Source organism: Cherax quadricarinatus, chromosome 5, assembly GCF_038502225.1.
Source record: "Cherax quadricarinatus isolate ZL_2023a chromosome 5, ASM3850222v1, whole genome shotgun sequence".
In the NCBI taxonomy this organism is placed as follows: Eukaryota; Metazoa; Arthropoda; class Malacostraca; order Decapoda; family Parastacidae; genus Cherax; species Cherax quadricarinatus.
The window spans coordinates 15,378,303-15,404,644 of record NC_091296.1 but is presented as its reverse complement, the minus strand read 5'-3'; the positions used below and the strand labels follow the sequence as shown (position 1 = coordinate 15,404,644).

Here is a 26,342-nt window from a genome sequence, read left to right as displayed (position 1 = left end):
ACTTAATAAACTGTGTTTGAGTAGAATAGTAATATTCACTGTCCCCGTTATTTACTCATTTATTTTTATTTCAAGTAGTGAGAGGGTGAGTAGAGTGGTGGGTAGAGTAATGAGGTGAAGGTGTAGTCACCAGTGACCTTACATTACCTACCGCTCGCCGCTAATCACTCGACTCAGACTCCTGCCTTACTCCGTTATTCCCCGATTATCTGTACGTTTCAATACCCCCCCTACATGACATGGCCACCTGTGACAAGCGGGGTCCCACAGCGGTCGGTTCTAGGACCAGTACTATTTTTGGTATACGTGAATGACATGATGGAAGGGAAAGACTCAGAGGTGTCCCTGTTCGCAGATAATGTGAAGTTAATGAGGAGAATTAAATCAGATAAGGATCAAGCAGACCTTCAAAGAGACATGGACAGGCTGGACACGTGGTCCAGCAAACTGGCTTCTCGAATTCAACCATGCCAAATGCAAAGTCATGAAGATTGGAGAAGGGCAAAGAAGACCGCAGACGGAGTATAGGCTAGGTGGCCAACGACTGCAAACCTAGCTCGAGGAGAAAGATCTTGGTGTGATTATAACACCAAACACGTCTCCGGAAGCACACATCAACCAGATAACTGCTGCAGCATATGGGCGCCTGGCAAACCTGAGATTAGCATTCCGATACCTAAGTAAGGAATCTTTCAAGACACTGTACATCGTGTTCGTCAGGCCCATACTGGAGTATGCAGCACCAGTTTGGAACCCGCACCTGGTCAAGCACGTTAAGAAATTAGAACATAAGAACGAAGGAACACTGCAGCAGGCCTACTGGCCCATGCGAGGCAGGTCCAAGTCTCCTACCGGCTTAAGCCAATGCACCCAACCTAGTCAGGTCAGGTCACATTGATTTAAGGGAGGAACACGGCAACTGACCTGGTAGCACAAGCTATCAGGTCCAACTCACACCCACCCACATCCACTCATGTATTTATCCAACCTATTTTTAAAGCTACACAACGTTCTGGCCTCTATCACTGTACTTGGGAGTTTGTTCCACTCATCCACAACTCTATTACCAAACCAGTACTTTCCTATATCCTTCCTGAATCTGAATTTTTCCAACTTAAAACCATTGCTGCGAGTCCTGTCTAGGCTAGATATTTTCAGCACACTATTTACATCCCCTTTATTTATTCCTGTCTTCCATTTATACACCTCAATCATATCCCCCCTAATTCTACGTCTTTCTAGAGAGTGCAGATTCAGGGCCCTTAGTCTATCCTCATAGGGAAGGTTTCTGATACATGGGATCAACTTTGTCATCCTCCTTTGTACATTTTCCAGAGCATTTATATCCATTCTGTAATACAGTGACCAAAACTGTGCAGCATAATCTAAATGAGGCCTAACCAAGGATGTATAGAGTTGAAGAACAACCTGAGGACTCCTATTATTTATGCTTCTTGATATGAAGCCAAGGATTCTATTCGCTTTACTGCGAACACTAATGCACTGTTGTCTTGGTTTCAGATTACTGCTAACCAGAACTCCTAAATCTTTTTCGCAATCCGTAATATTAAGATCTACATTATTTAGTTTATATGTGGCATGGTTATTGTCCTGTCCAACATTTAGAACTTTGCATTTGTCTATATTAAACTGCATCTGCCACTTCTCCGACCACTGCATCAGTCTATTCAAATCTTCCTGGAGTGCTCTAATGTCCTCGTCAGAATGAATTCGACGGCCTATTTTGGTGTCATCGGCAAACTTGCTGATGTCGCTCTTTATGCCCTCATCTATGTCGTTTATGTAGATTGTGAACAGCAGGGGGCCCAACACTGACCCCTGTGGAACACCGCTCGTGACGCTTCCCCACTCTGATTTCTCCCCATTTAGGCAAACTCTCTGCTGCCTATTTGTCAACCATGCCTCTATCCAGGAAAAAATTTCTCCTATTCCATGTGCCTTAATTTTCCTCAATAGTCTCTGATGTGGGACCCTGTCAAAAGCCTTACTGAAGTCCATATACACAATATCATATTCATTACCATGATCTACCTCCTCAAATACCTTAGTGAAAAAAGTTAATAAATTCGTAAGGCAGGAACGCCCCTTTGTAAAACCATGCTGAGATTCGTTGATTAATTTATGTTTTTCAAGGTGGCTACGAACTGCCTCGGCAATTATTGATTCCATAAATTTTCCCACTATGGAGGTTAGGCTTATTGGTTCGAAGCTAAGGACCTGTCAACTGCTTTGAAAATAGGTATCACATTTGCCATTTTCCACTTATCTGGCACCATGCCAGTTTGTAGTGATATGTTGAAAAGATTAGCCAAAGGTTTGCTAAGCTCCTCTTTACATTCCTTTAGAACCCTTGCATACAGTTCATCAGGGCCTGGGGATTTGTTAGGTTTTAATTTATCTATTTGCCTAAGGACCATGTCACTAGTGACCCTAATCGTGCACAGTTTATTATCGTCCTGTTCTACATAATTTATCATTTCTGGAATATCGCTGGTATCCTCCTGTGTAAAAACTGAGAGGAAGTATGTGTTAAAAATTCTACACATTTCCTTATCACTGTCAGTGAGCTGACCCGAGGAACTTTTGAGTGGGCCTATCTTGTCCCTGATCTTACTTCTGTATACCTGAAAGTTCAATGGTTTGCGACAAGGTTAGTTCCAGAGCTAAGGGGAATGTCCTATGAAGAAAGGTCGAGGGAAATCGGCCTGACGACACTGGAGGACAGGAGGGATAAGGGAGACATGATAACGGCATACAAAATACTGCGTATAATAAACAAGGTGGACAGTCAAGATGTTCCAGAGAGGGGGTACAGAAACAAGGGGTCACTCTTGTTAAGGGAAATCAACCTGACGACACTGGAGGACAGGAGAGATAGGGGGGACATGATAACGACATACAAAATACCGAATTGAATTGACAAGGTGGACAAAGACAGGATGTTCCAGAGAGGGGACACAGCTGGAAGCTGAAGACACAGATGAATCACAGGGATGTTAAGAAGTATTTCTTCAGTCACAGAGTAGTCAAGAAGTGGAATAGTTTGGGAAGCGATGTAGTGGACGCAGGATCCATACATAGCTTTAAGCAGAGGTATGATAAAGCTCACGGTTCAGGGAGTGACCTAGTAGCGACCAGTGAAGAGGCGGGGCCAGGAGCTTGGACTCAACCCCTGCAACCTCAACTTGGTGAGTACAACTAGGTGAGTACATACTGTATATATTTATACTCTATATACACTAAGTTTAAACTGAGTCAACGGCTCTAAGTCTGTCTATTATCTGCGAATTTGGGTTGATATGTGAGAAAAACTGGGCTGTAGTGGATCTTATTGGGATAACTTTGGAGGAAAAAACTGATGCTGTCTCTGAAGTTTGGCCATCCCTCACCTAAATTACTGGGAACGCCTAAGTCCCTTGAAATGTTAACCCTGGAACGCAGTTGAGAAAGGTAACTCATAATCTATACCCTGAAAATACTGGAGGAACTGGGCCAAAATATGTACACTGAAATTAATTTTAACGTTAGCAAGGGACTCGACAGACGGTGCAAATTACTAGCTTTGTAAGGTAGGGTTCAACAAGCATACTAAATGATGTAGATAAATGGTCCAGAGAGCTCACCAGTTGATAAACTAGACATGTGTCTAATTTATCATACTAAATGATAATTCAGTAAGTGTAGAGTCAGACTTCAGCACCCTCCCCTTAGTCATTCTTGTTCTTGATGAGCCAGCCTGCGGTGCCTACCTAGGACTGCGTGATGTTGGCACCAACAGCTTGACTGATCAGGCCATTGACAAAGAAGCGTGGTCCGGGACCAGGCGGTGGAGACTCCCCCAATGGGTAGCCACTGCCGGGTCACAACATGGAAAAGACCCGGGCTAGGACCCGTCCTGGCAAACCTACCTGAACCTGGTGGAGACGAATACCCCCAGTCAACAACATATTGATAAACCATCATAGTTAAACCATAGATAAACCACCATACCACCAGGGCACGCACCATACATGCCCACCATACCACTACAGTTTCAACCCACCACAACACAATAACCTAGTGAGCATCACACTTCCCGCCACACAAATACAAGCGAGATTTACTTCGCAAATACCGACTCTATTTTGCATTTCAAATGTGATAGTATAAATTTCGCTTTGGGATGCCTATATTTACTTGGTGGTGACTGTGAATACGCAGCGACCATTATACACTCAGTGACCTTTACCAATATACACTGCCTGCCCATAATACAATACAATACTCTCTGGGTGTCCAATATACAATACTGGGTGTCTAGTATACGAAAAGGGGTAAACACAGAGCTGCGATTCACGAATTACATAAGAGACACTTTAATAGTGGTTATTACAGGATTAAAGTATCCTTAGAAACAATACTTTGAAAGTTAAGACACATGTGCAACATCTGGATATCTTTATTGTAGACGTTTCGCCATCCAGTGGCTTTATCAATACAGATTCTAGGACATAATAGGAAGACAGTAGAACTATATACAAAAGATGAGGTAATCAGTCCCTCGGCCTTGGAGTTAGTGTTCACAGCATCGTGGTGGAGGAGAGTCTGGAGCAAAGGCAAGAAGACTGGCGTTTTTATAGGCGTCAGTGGATGGGACGGGCAGCAGACGAGGGCAGTCACTGGTAGGCGGGATTCCCCAGTGGAAGTAGGTCCTTCCCAAAGAGATGGGTTAGTTGCAGCAGCCGTGAAGAAGGTCTTGTAGATGTCCTCTGAACCAAGATTCCATGATGTTGCAGTGTCTGACAAGTTGTGCAAGAAAGGTATAAAATACCGACAATATGAAAGTTAAGACACATGTGCAACATCTGGATATCTTTATTGTAGACGTTTCGCCATCCAGTGGCTTTATCAATACAGATTCTAGGACATAATAGGAAGACAGTAGAACTATATACAAAAGATGAGGTAATCAGTCCCTCGGCCTTGGAGTTAGTGTTCACAGCATCGTGGTGGAGGAGAGTCTCCTCCACCACGATGCTGTGAACACTAACTCCAAGGCCGAGGGACTGATTACCTCATCTTTTGTATATAGTTCTACTGTCTTCCTATTATGTCCTAGAATCTGTATAGATAAAGCCACTGGATGGCGAAACGTCTACAATAAAGATATCCAGATGTTGCACATGTGTCTTAACTTTCATATTGTCGGTATTTTATACCTTTCTTGCACAAACAATACTTTACTGAAGATTAGTGCCCTTTATTGTACACTGACATCATTGTATAATACAATTGTATTGTATTTTATCATACAAGAGCACAGTCTCAAAAATTCTGGTGGACGATACTCTTCAGGGTGATAGATATCAACTGCTGAAGGGTCTTCGATCCAAGGAAGTAGATCCAGCCTCCTCTTCGCATCATTCACCAGGTACTGTATGATCCCTATGGGGTTAACGCCAATTATCAGACAGCAGGTAAGTTTTAAACTCTCTCAACACCCAATATAAAACAGAGTATAAAGCAGAATATGCGAATAAACAGTTTACAAAATGACAAGTTGATAAATGAGACACTTATGCAACATTTAGGTATTTTTATTCTGGAAACGTTTCACCAACCAGTGGCTTCTTCAGTCCAATGCAGAGAAAGGTGGAAGATGAGGAGTTTGAGGTAATCAGTTCCTCAGTCTGAAGTCGATGTGTTCAGTATGTCAGTCTTTGTCAAGATTGAAGTACTGAGCACATCTGGTCCAGGCTAAGGGACTGATTGTCTCAAACTCCCCTTCTTCCATCTTTCTCTGCATTGGACTGAAGAAGCCACTGCATGGCGAAACGTTTCCAGAATAGATACCTAAATGTTACACAAGTGTCTCATATAAATAGTGTATAAGGTCTTAACCAGTATAAAACTGCGTATAAGATCTTAACCCATATTAAAAAGGCCATAAGGATTCAACAACCAAAATAGGATACAAGATATTAAAAAATAGGGTAATGCCCTATTTCCCCTCACAAGAAGTTGGCTGCGGGTGAGGGTTTCAAGGTGATACTTGAATACCAAGATACAAGCTGAAGATACTAACCATGACCTACATACTATCACATTATTTAGCAGAGATCGATACAAAGTGAAGTCGGTTAATCTTGTTGAGCAGAGCGCGCACAAAAAAGCTCACTGCCTTGGCTAAGATACGAGGCCACGATAATGACTCGGACAACTTACGAAACGATAACAGGGAGACTAGTAACGAAATCTAGAAACTAGCAAGACAAAAATTATGGCTACTAGCAACGGGACAATAATTACAGGGATACAAGGAGACGACAATACTTACTGGAAAACAAGTCATGAATTTTCAAGGTGATTTTCTGTCCGGCAAGATTATTGACCTTTATTTCGCTAACACACTTAGAATAGTGGGCCATAATACAGTGGGAGAAGAGGTTTATTTAGTCGTCAGTAAGGTGTCTGATAGTTCCTGTGGCCTGGTAGGCAACACTCGCCTCACACACTGAAGTGTCCGTGGTATGATCCCCGGCTCGGTGGCATGTTTCTTTACACCTGCTGTCCCCGTTCACCTAATAAATAGGTACCTGGGTGTTGGTCGACTGGTGTGGGTAGCATCCTGGGGCACAAGACTGAAGGACCCCAATGGAAATAAGACAGTCCTCGATGAAGCACTATCTTGGGTTATCCTGGGTGGCTAACGCTTCGGGTTAAAAAATCCAAACAAAATCTTATCTAAGATTGACGAGGAAAATTGCAGCACGTGCTACTGAAGAACTCTGTTGTGAAGAACACACAAGGTGTACAACACCCTTTTAGTTGGACAAAGTTGTTCTGATAAAAGTTGGTGTTGCTGTAATTCTTCCTTCAACATTATCAGCAGTGCGACTGAGATCCAAATACTCTTGGATTAAACACGACATAAGCAAGCTCCATGACAACATAATATTAAGAGGATTTATAAAACAATGTTGTGGTGGAAAAGAGGCAGTTACAGAATCAGGTCAAATACAAGTTTTTAATCCTGGGGAAAGTCTTCCTGAGTTAGACTCCCCTAGACCTGTCTTCTTCCCTCAGCTGAAATGACGAAACATACAATAAAGTAAAATTTTATGTATTTCTAAATATATTTAACTTTTTATAATCATAATGTTCAGTAAAATTTATACATTTAGTACGGATGTGCCAAAGTATCGGTACCGCCCAGTTTTACGGCATCAGTATCGATGAAAAAGCGGCCGATGCTAACCATTTTTTTAAATATTAAATGTGTGTAATTTGAAATATCAACATAATACTCCACCTCACTATTGCGAGGGTTACTTACACATAATATTGACAGGTGCCTTTGACAACCAGTAACTAACGTAACAGGCCAAGTAATGAGTAATGATACCATTTCAGAGAAAATGGGCTATTTAATAAGCATTCATAAACATTCCCTTGTATGTATAACACTGTCATTACATCATTTTGAAAATAAAAAAAATGCAGCAAAAGTATTGGTATCTAAAATTTCTGGTATCGTCACGCCCATAACATTAAGGTCCTTATTCCTCTTAGTCGTACATACTTGGAACACACCTTTATGACTGAACTTCGATTACCTTGCATTTTTAATGTTACACCATTATTTTGAGAGACCTTACTTTTATAAGAGACCCCTAGTTTCTTTCATGTCCAAGTGAAGAAACAATGAAAAGAAAGACGATGAAAGTGAAGAGCAAAATAGAAAGTACAGTATATAGAAGACCGTGTGTGGTGTTGAGGGGCACGTCAGTTCCCCCTTTTTTCAAATATGTCATTTTTCCCCGATAATCCACCTTGTCCATTACTATTGCATTTGCTATCTTAGCTTTGATCAGATCTCTGCAACACAATCGTCCTCAAATGAATTGAGGAAAGATCCTGGACTTCACCTTACGAAAGCAGGCAAAGCAAATGCGATAGTAATTATGGACAAGATAGATTACAGGAGGAAAAATAACATATCATTAGAAAATAGGGGAACTGGTGTGTACACTGCTGGATCACATCATTTTTGGTGATTACTAAAGTGTCAGGGAAAAATCACCCAACACTAGTCTTCATTACATGCTGAATATTTCAGTGGTACAGTTGGCCTTATAGCGTAAGTTCCACGAGACCCAATATCGAGCACTGCTATTGGCGGTGGGGTCTATAAGCACATGCCTACGTGGTACCCTTTAATCTTATGGAAAAGAAGTGTTAAGAAGCAACCACTGACAGCAGTGTCTAGTAACGCAGATGTGAATGTGGTAACCACTGTCCTTACATTGGGTCAGGATAAGGCGACCGCTGGCTTACTGGTAGGCTTCAGTGGTGTGACTAATTTCTCAGTAATGTGGCAGTAGCTGGCTTGGCATCACACTGCACCTGAGGCTTGTGTATCACTGGTATTAACTATCTCACTACAGTCTTGTATATCACTGGTATTTACCATCTCACTACAGTCTTGTATATCACTAGTATTTATCATCTCACTAGTCTTGTTTATCACTGGTATTAACTATCTCACTACAGTTTTGTATATCACTAGTATTTACCATCTCACTACAGTCTTGTATATCACTAGTATTTACCATCTCACTAATCTTGTATATCACTAGTATTTATCATCTCACTAGTTTTGTTTATCACTGGTATTAACTATCTCACTACAGTTTTGTATATCACTAGTATTTACCATCTCACTACAGTCTTGTATATCACTAGTATTTACCATCTCATTACAGTCTTGTATATCACTAGTATTTATCATCTCACTACAATGAAACAAATCTTTCGTTTTTAATTGTTCCAATAACACTTGGTTTTCATTCTAAATTTTATAACAAAAGGCGAACACAACCATAATATCTAACACTGTAAAATTAAATATGGTATAAAGAAATTAAATTATGACTCCTGTATTACAGTGTTAAACAAACACTTCGGTGACCGGATGTGGACATTTTTAGGAAGAAAAATACTAAAAATATAAGGAGCGTTAAAAAGAGAATTAGTTCAGTTACAAACATAAAACTATGAATGTACTCAAGTAACTCATCTTTAATGGAAGTGAGAGATGATGGTGCCAGATCAACTAGGCTGTGATGGATATCTGGGGCTGCGGGCCACCAGCAGTAAGAGTCTGGTTGACTAGGCTAGCACAAGACGAGCCTGGCCCATGGCTGGGCTCCGAGAATAGACTCTCGAAACGCATCAAAGGTATACCAAAGGTTTATAGATGTTTGTTTCATATAACGCGGTATGACAAACGGCTGATATTATAAAAACTATGATGTATAAAACGGCCAAAAATCTATAAAGATGTTTTTTAAATATATAATAATTTTTTAAAAGCTTCGTGCTGTACACAGAATTCTTAGACATTATTGCTGTTATCATTGTTATTATTATTATTAGAATCATAGAGCGCTTGAGGAATGTAAGTACAAGTTTGATCCAAGGCAGGGAACGGTTGCTGGGTTAGAGAACCTTGTATGGTATCCAGGTTCCTTGAAGGAGTGAACAGTGAAACACAGTTCAAGCAGCTGACAGACTACTGGCACTATCAACACCAACCTTCACTATTACAAGACTAAGGCGCCGCCACCTTTACAAATTTACATTATCTAACGCACGTACATCCAGAATATTTCTGTAGAAACACTATAAGCCTTAAGTACAATGCACTTACTGTATATTGTAAAACATTTTTTAAGTACAAATCTTATTATTTAAAATAATTTACAGGAAAATATAAAAACTTTGATCACAATATAAGAATTAGTGAAACGTCCGTGGAGGGAGGCCAGGCTTCCTACGCCGCTCTGCCCGGGCTTTCACAAGGAAAGAAAATAATAGGAAAAAAGTGAAATTCACTGACGATACTCAAACGTTGCCTAGCCTGTGACCAGTGTCTGTTTTAAAATAGTATGATTATTTCCTAAAGCAAATTTATTTATTTACTGTGATTTTTTTTTTTTACTGCTGTCAACTGTCCTGCCCCGTTGTCACCTTGGCCTGCATCAGACAGTAGGTCAAGACGTTACTTCTTTAACACAAATCAATCGTAGTGACTTAAAACAAGCTAACTTGGTGCCAACCACGCAATCAGGAATTGCAAATGCATAAAACAGATGATTTTTACTTAGCACAAAGAAAAAAAACTTTGTAATTAAATACGAAAAAATTATCAAAATTCCATGGAAATCACACGTCATTCTCGGAGGGGAGTTTTCCTTCCCATTCATCCCTAGTACTGACGAAAATGACTTGGCACAGGACACTAGGTCACGATGCTTGTTTACAACCCAAGTATGGCTCTGTAACACGTCCTCACAACACGTGTCCCAGGTAGTCTTACCCAAACACCTCAACACTTTATTGGGGAATCTGGAATAGATTTATTATCCTTAGGGGTTCCTGATACAGGATCCAACACTGTCTCAAATTCAAGATAGCCACCACGAAAATGGGTATCAGTATATTTTGGCTATAACTTAGCTTCTAATATGAATTTCTAGATGGTTCAAATTTCTAATCCTCTCTTGTCCCCATTCAGAGAATGGGCAAATTCATCACGATTTTCTTAAGTTTAATGCCTTACTACTGCGTTCAGGACAGTAAAAAAGTACAAATTACGTTTTGTAAACAAAAGTTCACGAATGGTAATAAAGACAGCAAACTAAACCCAACTTATCCCTTAAACTGTCCAAACGTAGATCTACGTTTTTTCAACATTTGGATGTAAAAAAAGTAATCTTCTTTTCTTTTTTTACATTTGAAAACGTGTAAAACAACTTTGATCTACTTTTTTTGTTATATTTGAAAATATGTAAAAAAAAAAAAAAACGTAGATCTACTTTTGGAGCACTACGCATGTGAACGTAGATCTGCTTGGACGGTTTAAGGGTTAAAGGCAAATAAGGATTGCAAAACTGCTGGCAGTTATTCAAAAACTTTTTATAACTGTTCACTGTCATCATTTTCATCTTCCATGAGAGTACTGATAAAGTCTGATGTATGTGATATAGGCAGGAACATAAATCACAGCGTTTTATCATCCTTTGTAGATGCTTAAATTTGTGGCGTTCATCGAAGACACAGCGAACCTTCGCTCAGATATAACTCAAGTCTAACAATTGACGAATTAAAGACTGAAAAAATAAACCAGAATTATTCAGTACAGCGGAATATCCATTTGGGAGACTTGTGAGTGACAATGTCTTACCTTTAAAATACATTTGAAGAGTTTCGAGAATTGCTCTACTCTCTGAGCCCGGCCATGGGACAGGCTGGTCTGGTGCTTGCCTGGTCAACCAGGCTGTTGCTGCTAGAGGCCCGTTGGCCCACATATCCATCACATCCTGGTTGATCTAAGCAGCTGGAATTTATCACCACTGAACGTCATGTTGTTATCCACTGCCCACTGGAAAACCCTGCTTAATATCTTCCTGTAATTTTTCAGTGTCCTCTACCGTAGTGACTTTCATGCTTATTTTAGTGTCATCTGCAAATGATGATACAAAAGTGTGACGGGTGTTTTTATGTCTGCTATGAGGATGAGGAACAGCAGAGGTGCCAGGACAGTGCCTTGGGACACTGAGCTTTTGACCTCGCTGATGCTGGATCTTGCCCTGTTCATTACTACTTTTTGTGTTGTGTGTTAGGAAACCGAAAATCTGTCTATCTTCCCCGTAATACCCATGGCCCTCATTTTGTGCGCTATCACTCCATGGTCGCATTTATCAAACGCCTTTGCAAAATCTGTGTAAATCACACTGCGTTTTGGTCGTCTGCCAATGCCTCCTTAATTTTGTCATAATGGTTCAGCAGCGGTGACAGGCATGATCGTCCTGCTCTAAAACCATGCTGGTTCGAGTTATGCTGATTGTGATGGTCCATGAAATTTGTAATCTGCCGTCCCATCACCCTTTTATGATACGAGAGGTTTGGGCTACTGGTTTGTAATTTTTAGCTAGTGCTCTACTACCTCCCTTATGCACCGGATTACAAATATTACTACTGCAAGGAAAAAAAAATGATTGGCTGGATAACCAGAACATTCAAAACAAGAAATGCCGATCCAATGATGACTATCTCTGGAATACTGCTACTTATTAACGGGCTCTTGAAGGGAGGAGAAATTGCAGAGCTGAATAACAGAAAAATTTCAGTCTGTATAAATTCAGTCAAGCTTCTGAACTACTGGGAATCCTTGAAGTACCTTGAATTGTTCTCCTTGGAATGTAGGCAAGAACGGTAAATCATAATTTACACTTGTACACTGAATAACTCAATATGAAAGCAAGAGACTTGGCAGATGGTGCAAATATCCAACAAAAAATAGGGGCGCGATGGGACATTTAAGAGACAGCAATAAATTTAAGGAGACCTCAACCTCTATTCGTGCATAAAGAATATTACCAACAAACTTGTCTTCAAGAGGAACTTCGTCAGTTCTTGATCCTCACCAATGTATGGGTGAACAAGCCAGCAACCAGGAGGAATGGTCCGAGACCAGGTCGGGGGGAAGTGACCCCCCTAAAATTGTCTCAAGGTAAGATAACCTCCCTGAGTGGGTGAACAAGTGGCATCAGCTGATGCATGATACTGTACCAGCAGTAACACAGCTGGAACTCTTTCCAGCACATACTTTAGAGCTTGGTAGTTGCAGGTGATAACCTTCAAGAGTGCTGCAGGAGGCACAGGACCACAATTGAAGTCCCAGGCACGGCACGATTATCAATTACTTTCCAGCCAAAGTACATAATGTTGACAGGTGGTGGGCTTTTATTATCTGTGGAAGGATTCTGCTTGATGGTGCTGCTGCTTTCTTGGAGAAGATTTTCAAACGTAGTTGATTCATCTGACACTAACAATCTGCGATGACATGCATACCAGGCAGTTGAACACTAGCGTTCTGATGCACTGATGTCAATGGATGTGCCACCAAAGCGATCCATCTGAATGTTATCAATGGGCTTTTATTCAGCACCAGTACATCAATAACATACTGTAAATACATCATCACTAAGAACAGTGATTATTCTTTTACCATCATCTATAGATTCAAGCATGTAACTAAAGATAACAGAGTAATAATAATAATAATTCTGAAAACATTGGATTACCCACATTATTATTATAATCAAAAATAAGCGCTAAGCCACAAGGGTTATACAGCTGGATTACCCACAATTCGAGATTCAGAGCACGTCTACCAAGCATCACGTGCACCCCGCCATCACCCCTTACACACCTGTAAATATTTTTTTTATAAATCCTCACATGCTGTTCAAATTTTTGGCACCCGCATCAAATACTTGAGTCACGCAAGCGCTTGGCATTTTCCCATCCTTGTTTACCACCTTGGCTGTGTGGTGTGTCTGCCCGTGGCCAAACCTCTTAACAACACCAATTTCACTAATCCACTCTTTGCTAAGTAGACTTTGTTTCATTACGTGTACGCTAAGACGTTAGCTGTAGGCTAGTGCTGCACACTACGATAGGTGTCTCATATGCAGTACTGTATATTATGTCCTAAGGAACTAATTACCTCATTCTCATCTTTCACCGTTCTTCTCTGTTGAAGATTGAGACACTTATGCAGCATATGGGAATCTTTATTCAGGAAACGTTTCGCCACACAGTGGCTTCATCAGTCCAATACAAAGAGGAAGGCGTAAGGAGAGGAGGAGTATGAGGTAATCAGTCCCTCAGCCTGGACTCGATGTGTTCAGTCCATCATTCTACAAGATTGATGGACTGAACACATCGACTCCAGGCTGAGGGACTGATTACCTCATACTCCTCCTCTCCTTACGCCTTCCTCTTTGTATTGGACTGATGAAGCCACTGTGTGGCGAAACGTTTCCTGAATAAAGATTCCCATATGCTGCGTAAGTGTCTCAATCTTCAACTTGTCGGTTTTTCAAACCGTCCTTCTCTGTATTGGACTAAAGAAGCCACTGGCTGGCGAAACGTTTCCTCAGCAAATATTCCCAGATATTGCACTAGTGTCTCATTCTTTAACTTGACACAGTTCTTAAGTTCAATGGACGCTCATGCGCCGCCGTTTTCAGTCAATATACTCTATACGTAAATAACCCAGACATAGGAGAGAGAAGCTTACGACGACGTTTTGGTCCAAATTAGACCATTTACAGTGTGAGGGAAAAGTTCAATAGATAGGAGTAGCGATATAGTAACAATAGTTTCATTGCCGGCTACTTGTTAAGGTAGGGTAAGTCCAGTTCCCGCTCTCCCCCCCCCTTTTTCCCCCTCCCCGAAAGTGATAGTTTGCTTGCCAGGTACTTGTTAAAGTGAGGCAAGTCTAGCTCCCACTATTCCCGCCTTTTTTTTCCCCCCATCCCGAAAGTGATAGTTTGATTGCCGGCTGCTTGTTAAGGTAGGGTCAGTCTAGCTCCCGCTATCCCTTCCCCTCCTTCTTCCCCCCCCCGAAAGGTGACATGTGGGGCTCCGGTCCAAACAGTAATCACTAGACTTACAGCTCCCAGCACTACTCTTGGATGACAGAGAGGGTCACCTGCCAATCAACAAGTAGAATTGAAGGAGACGGACTAACGTTCTGAGATGTCCCGAATTTTGATCCACTTACCTGTTTGTGTATGCAAGTAGCAGGATATAACCCCTCATCATTGCAGTGGAGAAAACCTGCTTTCCTGTCATCTGGAAGGATTATTGAAAGCTAGAAAATCTGTGAAGAACGAGCCGGTGGGTTGTCATCAACACCTGCGACCCCCCCCCATCATCAGCAACGGCTACGATTTCAACAACATGCAGTGTCACCAACACCAGACACCCACATTTTATATACATTTATATTAGTGTTGAATTCAGTTATCATTTATATTTTTCATTTTCTTTAATGTAGGATCAATATTTCATATTTAAGTGTTTTATATTTTTTATTTTCTAAATAATAAAGTGTTTATGTTTGTCAGTTTTTGTTCTTTTTCTATTCATTAATTTTCCTGAGGAGGAGCCAGCCTTAGTAATACTGACTGAAGTTGTTACAGGGCTGAGTAAGCCTTCACAAGTGGCGACCTTGCCAGGATCAACTCTACTGAATCAAGATTCAACTCCATCTCGAATCTACCATTGGAACTTCAACGCCGCATACCACAGACGGTTACCACCAGCCATGAGTAATCATTCTCTATGGTAGGACTATAGTACAGGTATTTGAAAGATTTGGTGATTGTTATAGTCTCAATTTATTGTAAGTCAAGTCAAGACAGGAATACTAGTTAATTCTGCCATCTATTTTTGTGTGAGCTTGAAACACTTTGGAGGATTAGACTCTAGGGACCCGAGATTTTCCAGTGACAATTTGTTTCATTGAGCTCTTTATTATATCAAGGGAACTGTCATAGGACACTCTTGATTTGTTGGTGAGAAGATTTGATGGTCAAGTGACCCCATTCTACTTACTGTTTGCTTGGAGCCAGCATAGAACCCTTCGTTTTAATTAATACATAGTTTAATTGAAGCAGGGATCGAGCCCTCTGGTTTATTTACAGTTTGAGCGGAGCAGGAATTGAACCCTCCGTTTTCTTTAATACCCGTTTCATTTCCCCTGATAGTTTAAGTTATTCTTGCAAGCATGGAGGAATACCAGTTTTGGATGAACGCTGGAAGTAAGTTAGGAATAACAGGGAAAAATTTAGAATCTTTCATTAGTGCTAAGATCCAGGAAAGACTTGAAAGAGAGAGAATTGAGAGAGAAGAAAGACAGTTAGAAAGGGAAAGAGATGAAGAAAAGGAGAGAGAGAATCGGAAGAGAAGAGAAAAAGGAGAAAGAGAACCTTGAATGACAGGAGAAAAAGGAGAGAGAGAGAATTGAGAGAGAAATCCAAAAAAGACAGTTAGAAAGAGAAAGAGAAGACAAAAAGGAGTGTGACAGACTTGATCGTGAAGAAAGAGCTAGAGAACGTGAGGAACAAGCTAAAATACGTGAGAAACAAGCTAAGATACATGAGGAACAGGTTAAATTAAGAGAACTTGAGGAAAGAGCCAAGGATAGAGAAGTTGAAGAAAAAACTAGAGAACGTGAGGAAAAAGCTAGAGAACTTGAGTTAATAGAGAGAGAAAAGGATCGCGAGCTCGAAAAATCTCGCCTTGAATTAGAGAATAAAAAGTTAACTTTGACACAACAACAATTAGAGGAAGGAGTACTTGAACATCATGCAGCTAGTGCACATATTCCAACACCTAATTTACCTCCCTTCACAGAGGGGGAAGACATAACTTCATACATTATCAGGTTTGAAAATAACGCTACCCTCTGTGAATGGCCTGCTGACACCTGGGCTACCAGGTTAGGAATGTTATTTTCTGGTACTGCTTTGAATATCTATGCAACTTTGTCGCAGGATATTATATGTAATTATAACCTACTGAAGAAGGCAATCCTTAAAGCATATCAAAAAAAACACTAATTCTTACAGGAAAGATTTCAGGTATGCCACCTTACAGCCTGGCCAGAACTTTCAGCAGTTACAGGTAACACTCTTTCGTTTGTTCGACTTTTGGATAGAGAGTTCAGGAATTGATCACAGTTATGAATCTCTTAGAGACTTCATGGTTGCTGACCAGTTCTGGACAGCTCTTCCTCACCAGATACGAACATTCATTAGAGAACATAACCTGATTAAAGCTGAGGAAGTTGTTGAGGCTGCTGACCTGTATGCTGAGGCTCACAATTCCTATAAAGACCTAAAGGGATCGAACCCTAAGGGCAAGGGTTCATCAGACCTTAAGAAATCAAAACCTCTAGTGGAAAGTAAAATGACTTCTTTTATTCCTGTTTGTCATTTGTGTGGTGTTAAGGGACATAAACATCCAGATTGTCCTTCTAAGGTCCAAGCTGTATAGCCCTTGTGGCTTAGCGCTTCTTTTTGATTATAATAATAATAATAATTCTAAGGTCCAAAAAGTTGGAAGATGTTTTAAAGACTGTAATGACCAAGCACCCTTCTGTTCAGGAACAGTTAATGGACTTAATGTATCTACCATTTTAAGAGACACTGGATGCACATGTATAGTCATTTCTGATAAGCTGTTCCCTAACCTTAAAGAAACTCATTCCTCTGCTATACTTTCAGACTACTTGGGCAGTACGGACACTTTTCCTACCATCCGTTGTTACATTAGGTCTAAATGGTTCACAGGTTGGTCTGAAGCCGTACTAGCTCCCATCACTTCTTGCTCCGTGCTAATAGGTAACGTAAAAGGTGCCATTCTTCCTTCTGAGATTGACCTTTCAACACCAAAGATGGACATAAGTGTTTCAGATCCTCTTCCTGTAGAGTCAGAGAAGCCCCTCGAAAGTTCAGATGAGACAATGTCTCGTGAGATTCATGTGGGATTAAAAACCATTGATGCTACTCTCGAAAGCGAGGTAGTAGGATCACCGGTTCACTTGTTAGATGAAAGTAAAGATATCACCTCCGATGCAATAAATGTCTTGACTAGGGCTCAGACCAAAGCCCAGGCTTCTCCTACTGTCCATCCTTTGATTTTCCCTGACTTTAAGCCTTTAGATGTATCGAAGGACTCCTTTGTCAATTTGCAACATAATTGCCCTTCTCTTCAGAATTGTCATAATGCCGCTAAACAAAATCAAGTTATCCAAAGGAAAAACTTTTCATATAAATTTGAATATATAAAAGGTATCTTGTACAAGTCAGTATTCAAATTAAATTCAGATGAGATAGACTATTCCATCTTAGTTGTTCCAAGTCAATGCAGAGAGACTGTTCTTAAAATGGCTCATGACCTGCCAGTGGCCGGACATTTCTAGCATGGTAAAACCTTAAATAAAATTAGGGAAACCTATTTTTGGCCATAAATGTCCTCAGATGTCACTACCTATTGTAGATCGTGTAAGGTTTGCCAACTGTCATCCTCCCCAGGTACCAGGCGAGTACCTATGGTCAAAATGCCTATCTTTACGGTACCGTTTGAAAGAGTAGCTATTGACATCGTTGGTCCTTTATCTCCACTTTCATCTGGGGGACATAGATATATATTAACATCAGTTGATTATGCTTCGAGTTTCCCTGAAGCCGTTCCCTTAAAGACCATAACTACTACAGAGGTGGCTGAAGCCCTTTTGTCCATCTTCTCCAGAGTGGGCATCCCTAGAGAAATTTTGTCTGACCGTGGGACACAATTCACATCTGACTTAATGCAACATCTATACTAACTTCTGGGAGTGAAGCCTCTCTTCACCACACCCTATCATCCCAGCTGTAATGGGAGGATTGAGCGCCAGCATTCGATTCTCAAGTCCATTTTAAGGAAACTTTGCTCCCTTAAACCTAAGGAGTTGCATCGTTACCTACCCTGTGCTTTGTTTGCCATGAGGGAAGTTCCCAGTGACTCTTTGGGGTTTTCACCTTTTGAACTTCTCTATGGTAGACAGGCCAGAGGCCCATTGTCCATCCTTCATGACTTATGGACTAATGAGGAGGTGAGTGCTGAGGTTCAGTCTTCTTACCAGTTTCTCCTTGACCTTAGATCCAAACTTGAGGAGACCTCTGACATAGTTTCGAAAAATCTAAGCTTGTCAATGGACCAGTACAAAACCTATTTTGATTCCAAAAGTCAGAGGAGAAGCTTTAAAGTAGGGGATGAAGTTCTGGCACTTTTGCCTATCAATTCAAATAAATTATTAGTAGCATGGAAAGGTCCATATAAAGTATTAAAAATTTGTGGGAAAGTTGACTACCTCATAGAAGTCAAGGGGAAACCTAAGCTTTATCATATCAACATCCTTAAGAAATATTACCGAAGAAATTCGGTCAACTGCCTTAATAACTTTGACTTAGTTTTTCCACACGAACTTGATAAGACGAATGAAGAATGTAAGGTGTGTGTAATTGACACCTCTAACTTAGACTATGATGAAGAACTACATGACTTGGTGACTCTTGACCACTTGGGCGCAACCAACATTAATATTAATGAATCTTTGGATGACCATAAGAGACATGAACTACTTCAATGTGTAACTTTTCAGACGTCTTTACTGATATTCCAGGTGTTACCTCCACGGTAGTCCATAAGATTGACTTAGTGACGGACAATCCTATCAAACGAAAATTATACCCAGTTCCAGTTCACCTTAGGGATGCATTTGACCGAGAGGTAGACAAATTATTAAAACTAAAGATCATTGAACCTTAAATATCTGCATATTGCTCACCAGTACTCATGGTTAAGGAGGATAATTCATATAGACTTGCTATTGACTTCAGAGGCCTTAATGCTATAACTCGGTGGGATGCTGAGCCTATGCCCTTAATAGATAGCGATCTACACAAATTTTATGAGCTTCCTTCTTTTCAGAAATTGATATTGCGCAGGCATATCATCAAGTAATGTTAGATCCTTCTTCTAAGCAGTACACTGCTTTTCCTACACACCAAGGACTGATGCAATATAGAACAATGCCCTTCGGTTTGGTAACTGCCTGTGCTACCTACGTGAGACTGATGAGAAAGGTCTTGGGTAATATGCCAAATGTTTCAGTTTATTTTGATAACATTTACGTAATGACATCCATGTGGGGCGAGCATATCCAAACATTAACATCAGTTTTACGTAGGTTACGCTCACATGGCCTCACTGCCAAGCCGAAGAAATACTTCCTTGGGTATAACAAGATTAGATATCTTGGACTGATACTTTATAATAACTCTCTGCAGCCTCTCCCCAGTAAGATCAAAGCTTTATTAGAATTTAAATTCCCCAAAACCAAGAAGCTCATGCGTAGCTTTCTTGGTTCTGTAAATTTTTATGCACGGTTTATCCCGAACCTTACTGATTTTACAGGCATCTTATCCGACTTCCTTAAAAAGTCTGTGAAGGAACCTCTTGAACTTTCCGACGTAGCTTGGGAAAAGTTTAATGAGATTAAAAGTATCTTTTCGAAAGACCCTATACTTAAGATTCCAGATATTAATAAAACATTTTGCTTAAGAACTGATCCCTCCAATACTGGCTTAGGTGCGGTGTTACTACAATACCATGATGGTACTCCCTTCGCTGTATGCTTCCTAAGCCGGAAACTCCTTCCCGCAGAAACGAGATACTCCACAATAGAAAAGGAATGTTTAGCCCTTGTGTGGGGTATCTCCAAACTTAAATTTTATTTGCTGGGAAAAGAATTCATTTTAGAAACGGACCACAAACCTTTGATATACCTAGAAACTTTTAAGGGAACCAACAGTCGCCTCTTGAGGTGGACACTGGCACTCCAGGCTTTTAAGTTCCATATTGTGTATATCAATGGTTCATCCAATTCTTTCTCTGACTGGTTAAGTCGTGACAGTCAGTAGAAGATTTGTTGCCTTATGCGACTTCCACATGTTAGAACTTTTTCCTCACCTATTCTTCTTATACTCCTTGACTATAAGTCTTGGTATGGGAGAGTGTGAGGGAAAAGTTCAATAGATAGGAGTAGCGATATAGTAACAATAGTTTCATTGCCGGCTACCTGTTAAGGTAGGGTAAGTCCAGCTCCCGCTATCCCCCCCTTTTTCCCCCCTCCCCGAAAGTGATAGTTTGCTTGCCGGCTACTTGTTAAGGTAAGGCAAGTCTAGCTCCCGCTATTCCCGCCTTTTTTTTCCCCCCACCCGAAAGTGATAGTTTGATTGCCGGCTGCTTGTTAAGGTAGGGTCAGTCTAGCTCCCGCTATCCCTTCCCCTCCTTCTCCCCCCCCCCCCGAAAGGTGATGTGTGGGGCTCTGGTCCAAACAGTAATCACTAGACTCACAGCTCCCAGCACTACTCTTGGATGACAGAGAGGGTCACCTGCCAATCAACTAGTAGAACTGAAGGAGAAGGACTAACGTTCTGAGATGTCCCGAATTTTGATCCACTTACCTGTTTGTGTATGCAAGTAGCAGGATATAACCCCTCATCATTGCAGTGGAGAAAACCTGCTTTCCTGTCATCTGAAAGGATTATTGAAAGCTAGAAAATCTGTGAAGAACGAGCGGGTGGGTTGTCATCAACACCTGCGACCCCCCCCATCATCAGCAACGGCGATTTCAACAACATGCAGTGTCACCAACACCAGACACCCACATTTTATATACATTTATATTAGCATTGAATTCAGTTATCATTTATATTTTTCATTTTCTTTAATGTAGGATCAATATTTCATATTTAAGTGTTTTATATTTTATATTTTCTAAATAATAAAGTGTTTATGTTTGTCAGTTTTTGTTCTTTTTCTATTCATTAATTTTCCTGAGGAGGAGCCAGCCTTAGTAATACTGACTGAAGTTGTTACAGGGCTGAGTAAGCCTTCACAACAGTCTCTGTAAATGGTCCAAGTTGGACCGAAACGTCGTCATAGGTGTGTTTACTTCTATGTGCAGGTTATTTGTGCATTGTTCCAGTCACTGTATTCTGACTTTTTGCTCTTCAATATAGTCTGGAATCGGGTGTTCTTACTTATGAGTACAGTTAAGCAGCAAGCATGTTTCTCTTCTGGTGGAGGAAGGCTCTAGCCTCCAACACTCCTTGTGCTAAGTGTTACACTAATGTTTATCGCTTCATATTAAGCATATAAAATCCGGATGAATTGCCAGCATATTTCAAATACGCTAGCCGTGATGCCACGGACTTTTCAAATACTGTTATGTCAGCATTGCTTGAACCTTGCTATGACGCTGCCCCACCCGTAATACTAGATACTAGATCCTGCAAGGGCGTACGTGGCAGTTTGTCACTGTCACGTACCCTCAGCTAGTCAAAACATCAGACGGCATCAGACGCAGACTGGCCTTCCTACCACGTATTTACTCACTATACTAAGTACAACAGTTTCAATGAGTTATCATTCACCATCATTCCACTTAAGAACCCTTACGACAAATGGTGACAGCAGTGGGATTTCACTATTACTCCACTTAAGAACCCTTACCACAGAATTCGTGTAAACACTTGTCTGACAATTCATGTAGTCTATCTTGTAGTCTTTATCTCCGTATTCTCCAGTCTGCAATGAACAGCGACACATAGACTTCTGATATGTTGTTTATCTATACGAGAAGCATTACTGACTTCAGAACTACCCCCTGTGAAACCCTACTCGTCATTCCTGACTGTTCTTGTGCTTCCTCCATGATGAACATTCTGGAATCCACTGTAATGTCTTTCCTGTTATACCTTGCCTCATCTTTCAATTTATGCATCAGTCTCTAATTATGTACAGTATCATATGCATTCTTAAAAGCCTGAAATATGCAGTCCACCAACATAGCGTTGCTTCACCTGTTACTACACAGCAGAACTTCAGTAGGTTCGTAAGATAAGAATTCCCTTCTCTAAACCTGTGCTAGCTGTCATTTATAAACCACTATCTTCCTGCTGATTTTATTCTCCATCACAGATTATGCAAGTCAGGGATAAAGATTATAGTTCAGCATTACTTGTCTTATTTCCTGAATATTGGGACGACATTCTCCATTTTCCAATATTTTTAGCAGCTGCCCTATTTTTGCTAGCATTTATAAGTGCGTTTGTTCCATCTCTCAGAACTCATGATACACTACTTTGTCCTGCTTTTGTGTTTAATTCGCTTAATAGTATTTTATGTTCAGAAGTCACTTCCATGCTGTGAATATTTCCCGGTCTCCACTGGTTTTTATTTATTTATTACATCTCCGTGTTATCCTTGATTCCACTGTGGACATACATCATTTGTTCAGTTCTTTACAGGCACTCTGTCATCTGTAAGCTTCGTTTTCCTTCGTTAACTTTATTATCGTGTTCTTTACGATCTTACTCTTCCTCTTGTTGCTGTGCAGAAATTTAGGTTCTGATGTGGCTCTTAATGTTAAGTTGTCTCCACACCACCACTCGGTTTCTTTTCTGTCTTGCATAATCGTTCCTGGTTATTCAGCTTACTTCTCTGCTGTCCTCTGCTATCCATAGTTTTCCCATGATTTTATTTTATTCAAAGAGAAGCATTAAACTTTACCCATAGTGTTTATCGAGTGCCTGGAATGAGAGGTAGTCGGGTTTGATCCAATAAAGTGGAGGGTAGCTCGAATTCGTTGGATAGAGACCGCTTAACCACCATCTAAGCATCTCTCTTGAAGGGGCCATCCTCTAGTGCTTAGCAACTGTTGCTCTTCACCTCAGCCTCACTCCGCTTTTTGTACTCTCTCTTCTCCTCTACATTAATTTCACCTCCCAGTATCTTATGGTAAAGTACTTTGTCTCATTGTCTTTCATTCCATTTTCCAATAAACTGAAGGCTATCATCCTTGTATAGGCCCTCTCTTTTTATATTTATGGGTAAGCGCTAAATCCACAGGGGGTCATATAGCACCTGTGGAATGGGAGACAATCATGTTCGGTCCACGGGAAGGAAGGACAGTTTTAATTCCATGAATCAAAAGCCTATCACCAGCAGCAAGGAACCTCCCTTGAGACCCTCTCCAGTGTCACGTCCACCCGTTAGTTAAAGATCAGGACTGCTTGGTTGCTAGCGGCCTGAAATGCTATGCTAGGAGTCTGAGGCTCCTCCTACATTATTTTATATATGTCTAATGTATCTGAGATAAAGAGAGTCCAGACTTTCTGGCTCGTATTCCACCCCCTCCGTCTTTTTCACCGTGTTCTTGACATATTAATACATTCAAGTTCCCACTAAACACTTACAACAGCAGTCACCGGTTCTCTCAATTACATCTCATTTAGACAACCCGCAAGACTGGGAAACGTCACACTGGCAAGCGTTCCCATCAACTGCTGCTAATCTAATGTCCAACCAAAACAATACTCAGCTAGGTCAACCAACAGCTAACAGCTGTTACTGCATTAGTCTGAGAAAACAACTACCTGGCAGGGATTGTTATGTAATGACTATCTTAATGGTACAGGTACTATAGTGGGGGCACCATAAACAAGAAGGTATCAAGAACAAAAAGGCACAATACACAAATAATCCGCACATAGGAGAGGGGAGATTACGACGGTAATAAGGTATAAGGCGGTAACACAATTGTATACAGGCATCCTCCAGGTGTCTACTAACAAATGAGTGGGATTCAGTGGTACGGGAATCATCAAAACCATATGAGCCGTGACTGTTCCTTGCAAACTGCTACACGATGTAGTAAAGGACGTGGCTTGCAAAAACAAACCCTGCGTTCAAGGTTCTCCTTGTTCTTGACAATGTCCCTAGTCATCCTGATTCCATGTTACAGCTTCGCGACTCCAGTCTGAAGGTAATATCCTTTTACTACCTCGCATCATCTCTCTACCGTCTAAACTAGATGTTTCTTTATACCGATGAATGTACTGGTTAAGAATTATCCTACTTCAACTCATTTAGAAGCCCATTCCTTTCTACTGTACAGCCAACTATCACCGCCCAAGATGCTACCCTCAGCAGTCGGTTAACACCCAGGTACCCATTTTACTGCTAGGAGAACACGGCGACAGATGTAAGGAAACTTATGTCTCTACTAACGCACGATTAAACCCGGGTCCTTGGGCTTACAGCCCAAGGACCCGGGTTTAATCGTGGGTTCAACATTGCCAAAAGCAGGAAGGAAACTGGTAGACAACAGCCACTCAGGGCTCAGTATCATCCTTCTGGGATAAGGGCGAAAGCGAAGTCAAAAAATGTTTGGTATTGAGAGGATTGCTGGTCTTTTCTTTGTTTCCTGAACGTATGACATAACACTTACTATTTTCTATTCATATTCATCATACGATTAGCTTTACGTTCCTGTATGTTTCTTAATACGCAATATTTATGTAGTATTTCGTTTCCAACTTATGAGAGCTGGTCTCCGCCCATTAACAGATAGTATGAGAGATATGCACAGCTACACATATCACAGTGTGGATTTTTTCGAGTGCTAACAGTCAATTTCTTAAATACAACCTTACTTTCTGTCCATATTCCTTGCTGAGAAGAACGAAGAATATTAATATACGACGTTTTTCTCAGGAACATGACACCCGCGTTGTAGCATGGTTGAAGGGTATGACTCAAGTGTTGTGGACTGTGATATGTTGTTATACAACCTGCCTCAGAATTTACGAATTTGTTATATTTTTAAACAACACTGCTTTTTTTGCGCAATATTTTATAAGCAAGTACATTACGGACTGTCAATCACGAATTACATCCGAGTCCATCTCTGTTAGTCTTGGGAGGTACTGGTCAACAAGCACAGCTTAAGAACTGTCTGGAAATCAGCTGAGATCTAAAGAACATGAAAAGTGACACTGGTTCAACGTAAAACAGCAACTTATGCACCATTAAACAAAAAAAAAAAATATATGAACCTAGTATAGCTCAGATCATAAATTACCAGACACCCCATATCTATGCAAGTCTAAATAATGCCCAGAAAACAGGAAGAGCTTTCTATGCTCAGTCTTCAACCAAACAGGGAATACTTTTACGTCGGTGAAGGGCTCTTGATCCAATAATAATAATAATAATAATAATAATCACGTGGCCACTCACAATACTAATTATCTATGTGGGCTCGTTATACAAGTATGAAGCGACATGTTGTAGACAGCCTGGCTACGGGAAAACGTCACCAGGCTGGGTGGGAGGCTGCCAAAGGGGCAGCAGCAACAGCAGCAGCAACACGAGGTCATCACGTGTACCAAGGTTTCTGACGCAACGCTGACCAAACGTTACACGGTGTTCATGATGCTGAACCTGGGGTGTCTGACCCACTGTCCTAAGCTTCTCTCACACTACTACCACCACCACCACATACACAACTATTACTACCACCACACACGCACACTACTACTATCCCACACACACACACACACACACACACACACACACACACACACACACACACACACACACTGCAGTAACTGACAGCCTCTCCATCATATGACGTGGCTAAAATCACAGGAAGAACTTATACATTTGACTGTGGGAGAGCGGAACCAACACAGGTTTTCTGCAGTATCTGGCATCACTGACAGTCTCTCCATTACCTACAGAAGCTAAATTAACAAGCAGAACATGTTCACGTAACTGTTGGGAACTCGAAAGAAAACAAAAAATTAAAAGAGCAGTAAAAATCGACGGGAAGAAGTAAAAGGAGGATGGCAATTCTAAGATATAACAGCAGGTATGAAAAACAAATTGACAGAGCGGGAAAGAGAGTTAAACATTCTCTGAGAGGAAACTAAAGAAATGTATAACAAAGTGAGGGGAGATAGTGGAATAGGTGAAAAGGACAACTATGGAAGAAAAAAGAAAGTTCAAGACTAAAAAAGGAAATA

At 40.8% G+C, this 26,342-nt stretch overlaps 1 protein-coding gene across 1 annotated transcript in view; it reads right to left on the bottom strand.

Annotated features, from left to right (window-relative positions):
- Nucleotides 1-26,342, bottom strand: part of Pask (PAS kinase) — a 352,511-nt gene that overhangs the window by 240,592 nt on the left and 85,577 nt on the right. Inside the window, exon 2 of the mRNA XM_070104515.1 lies at nt 20,934-21,004. Coding sequence (XP_069960616.1) covers nt 20,934-21,004 — 71 coding nt within the window. The remainder of the gene's footprint in view (nt 1-20,933; nt 21,005-26,342) is intronic.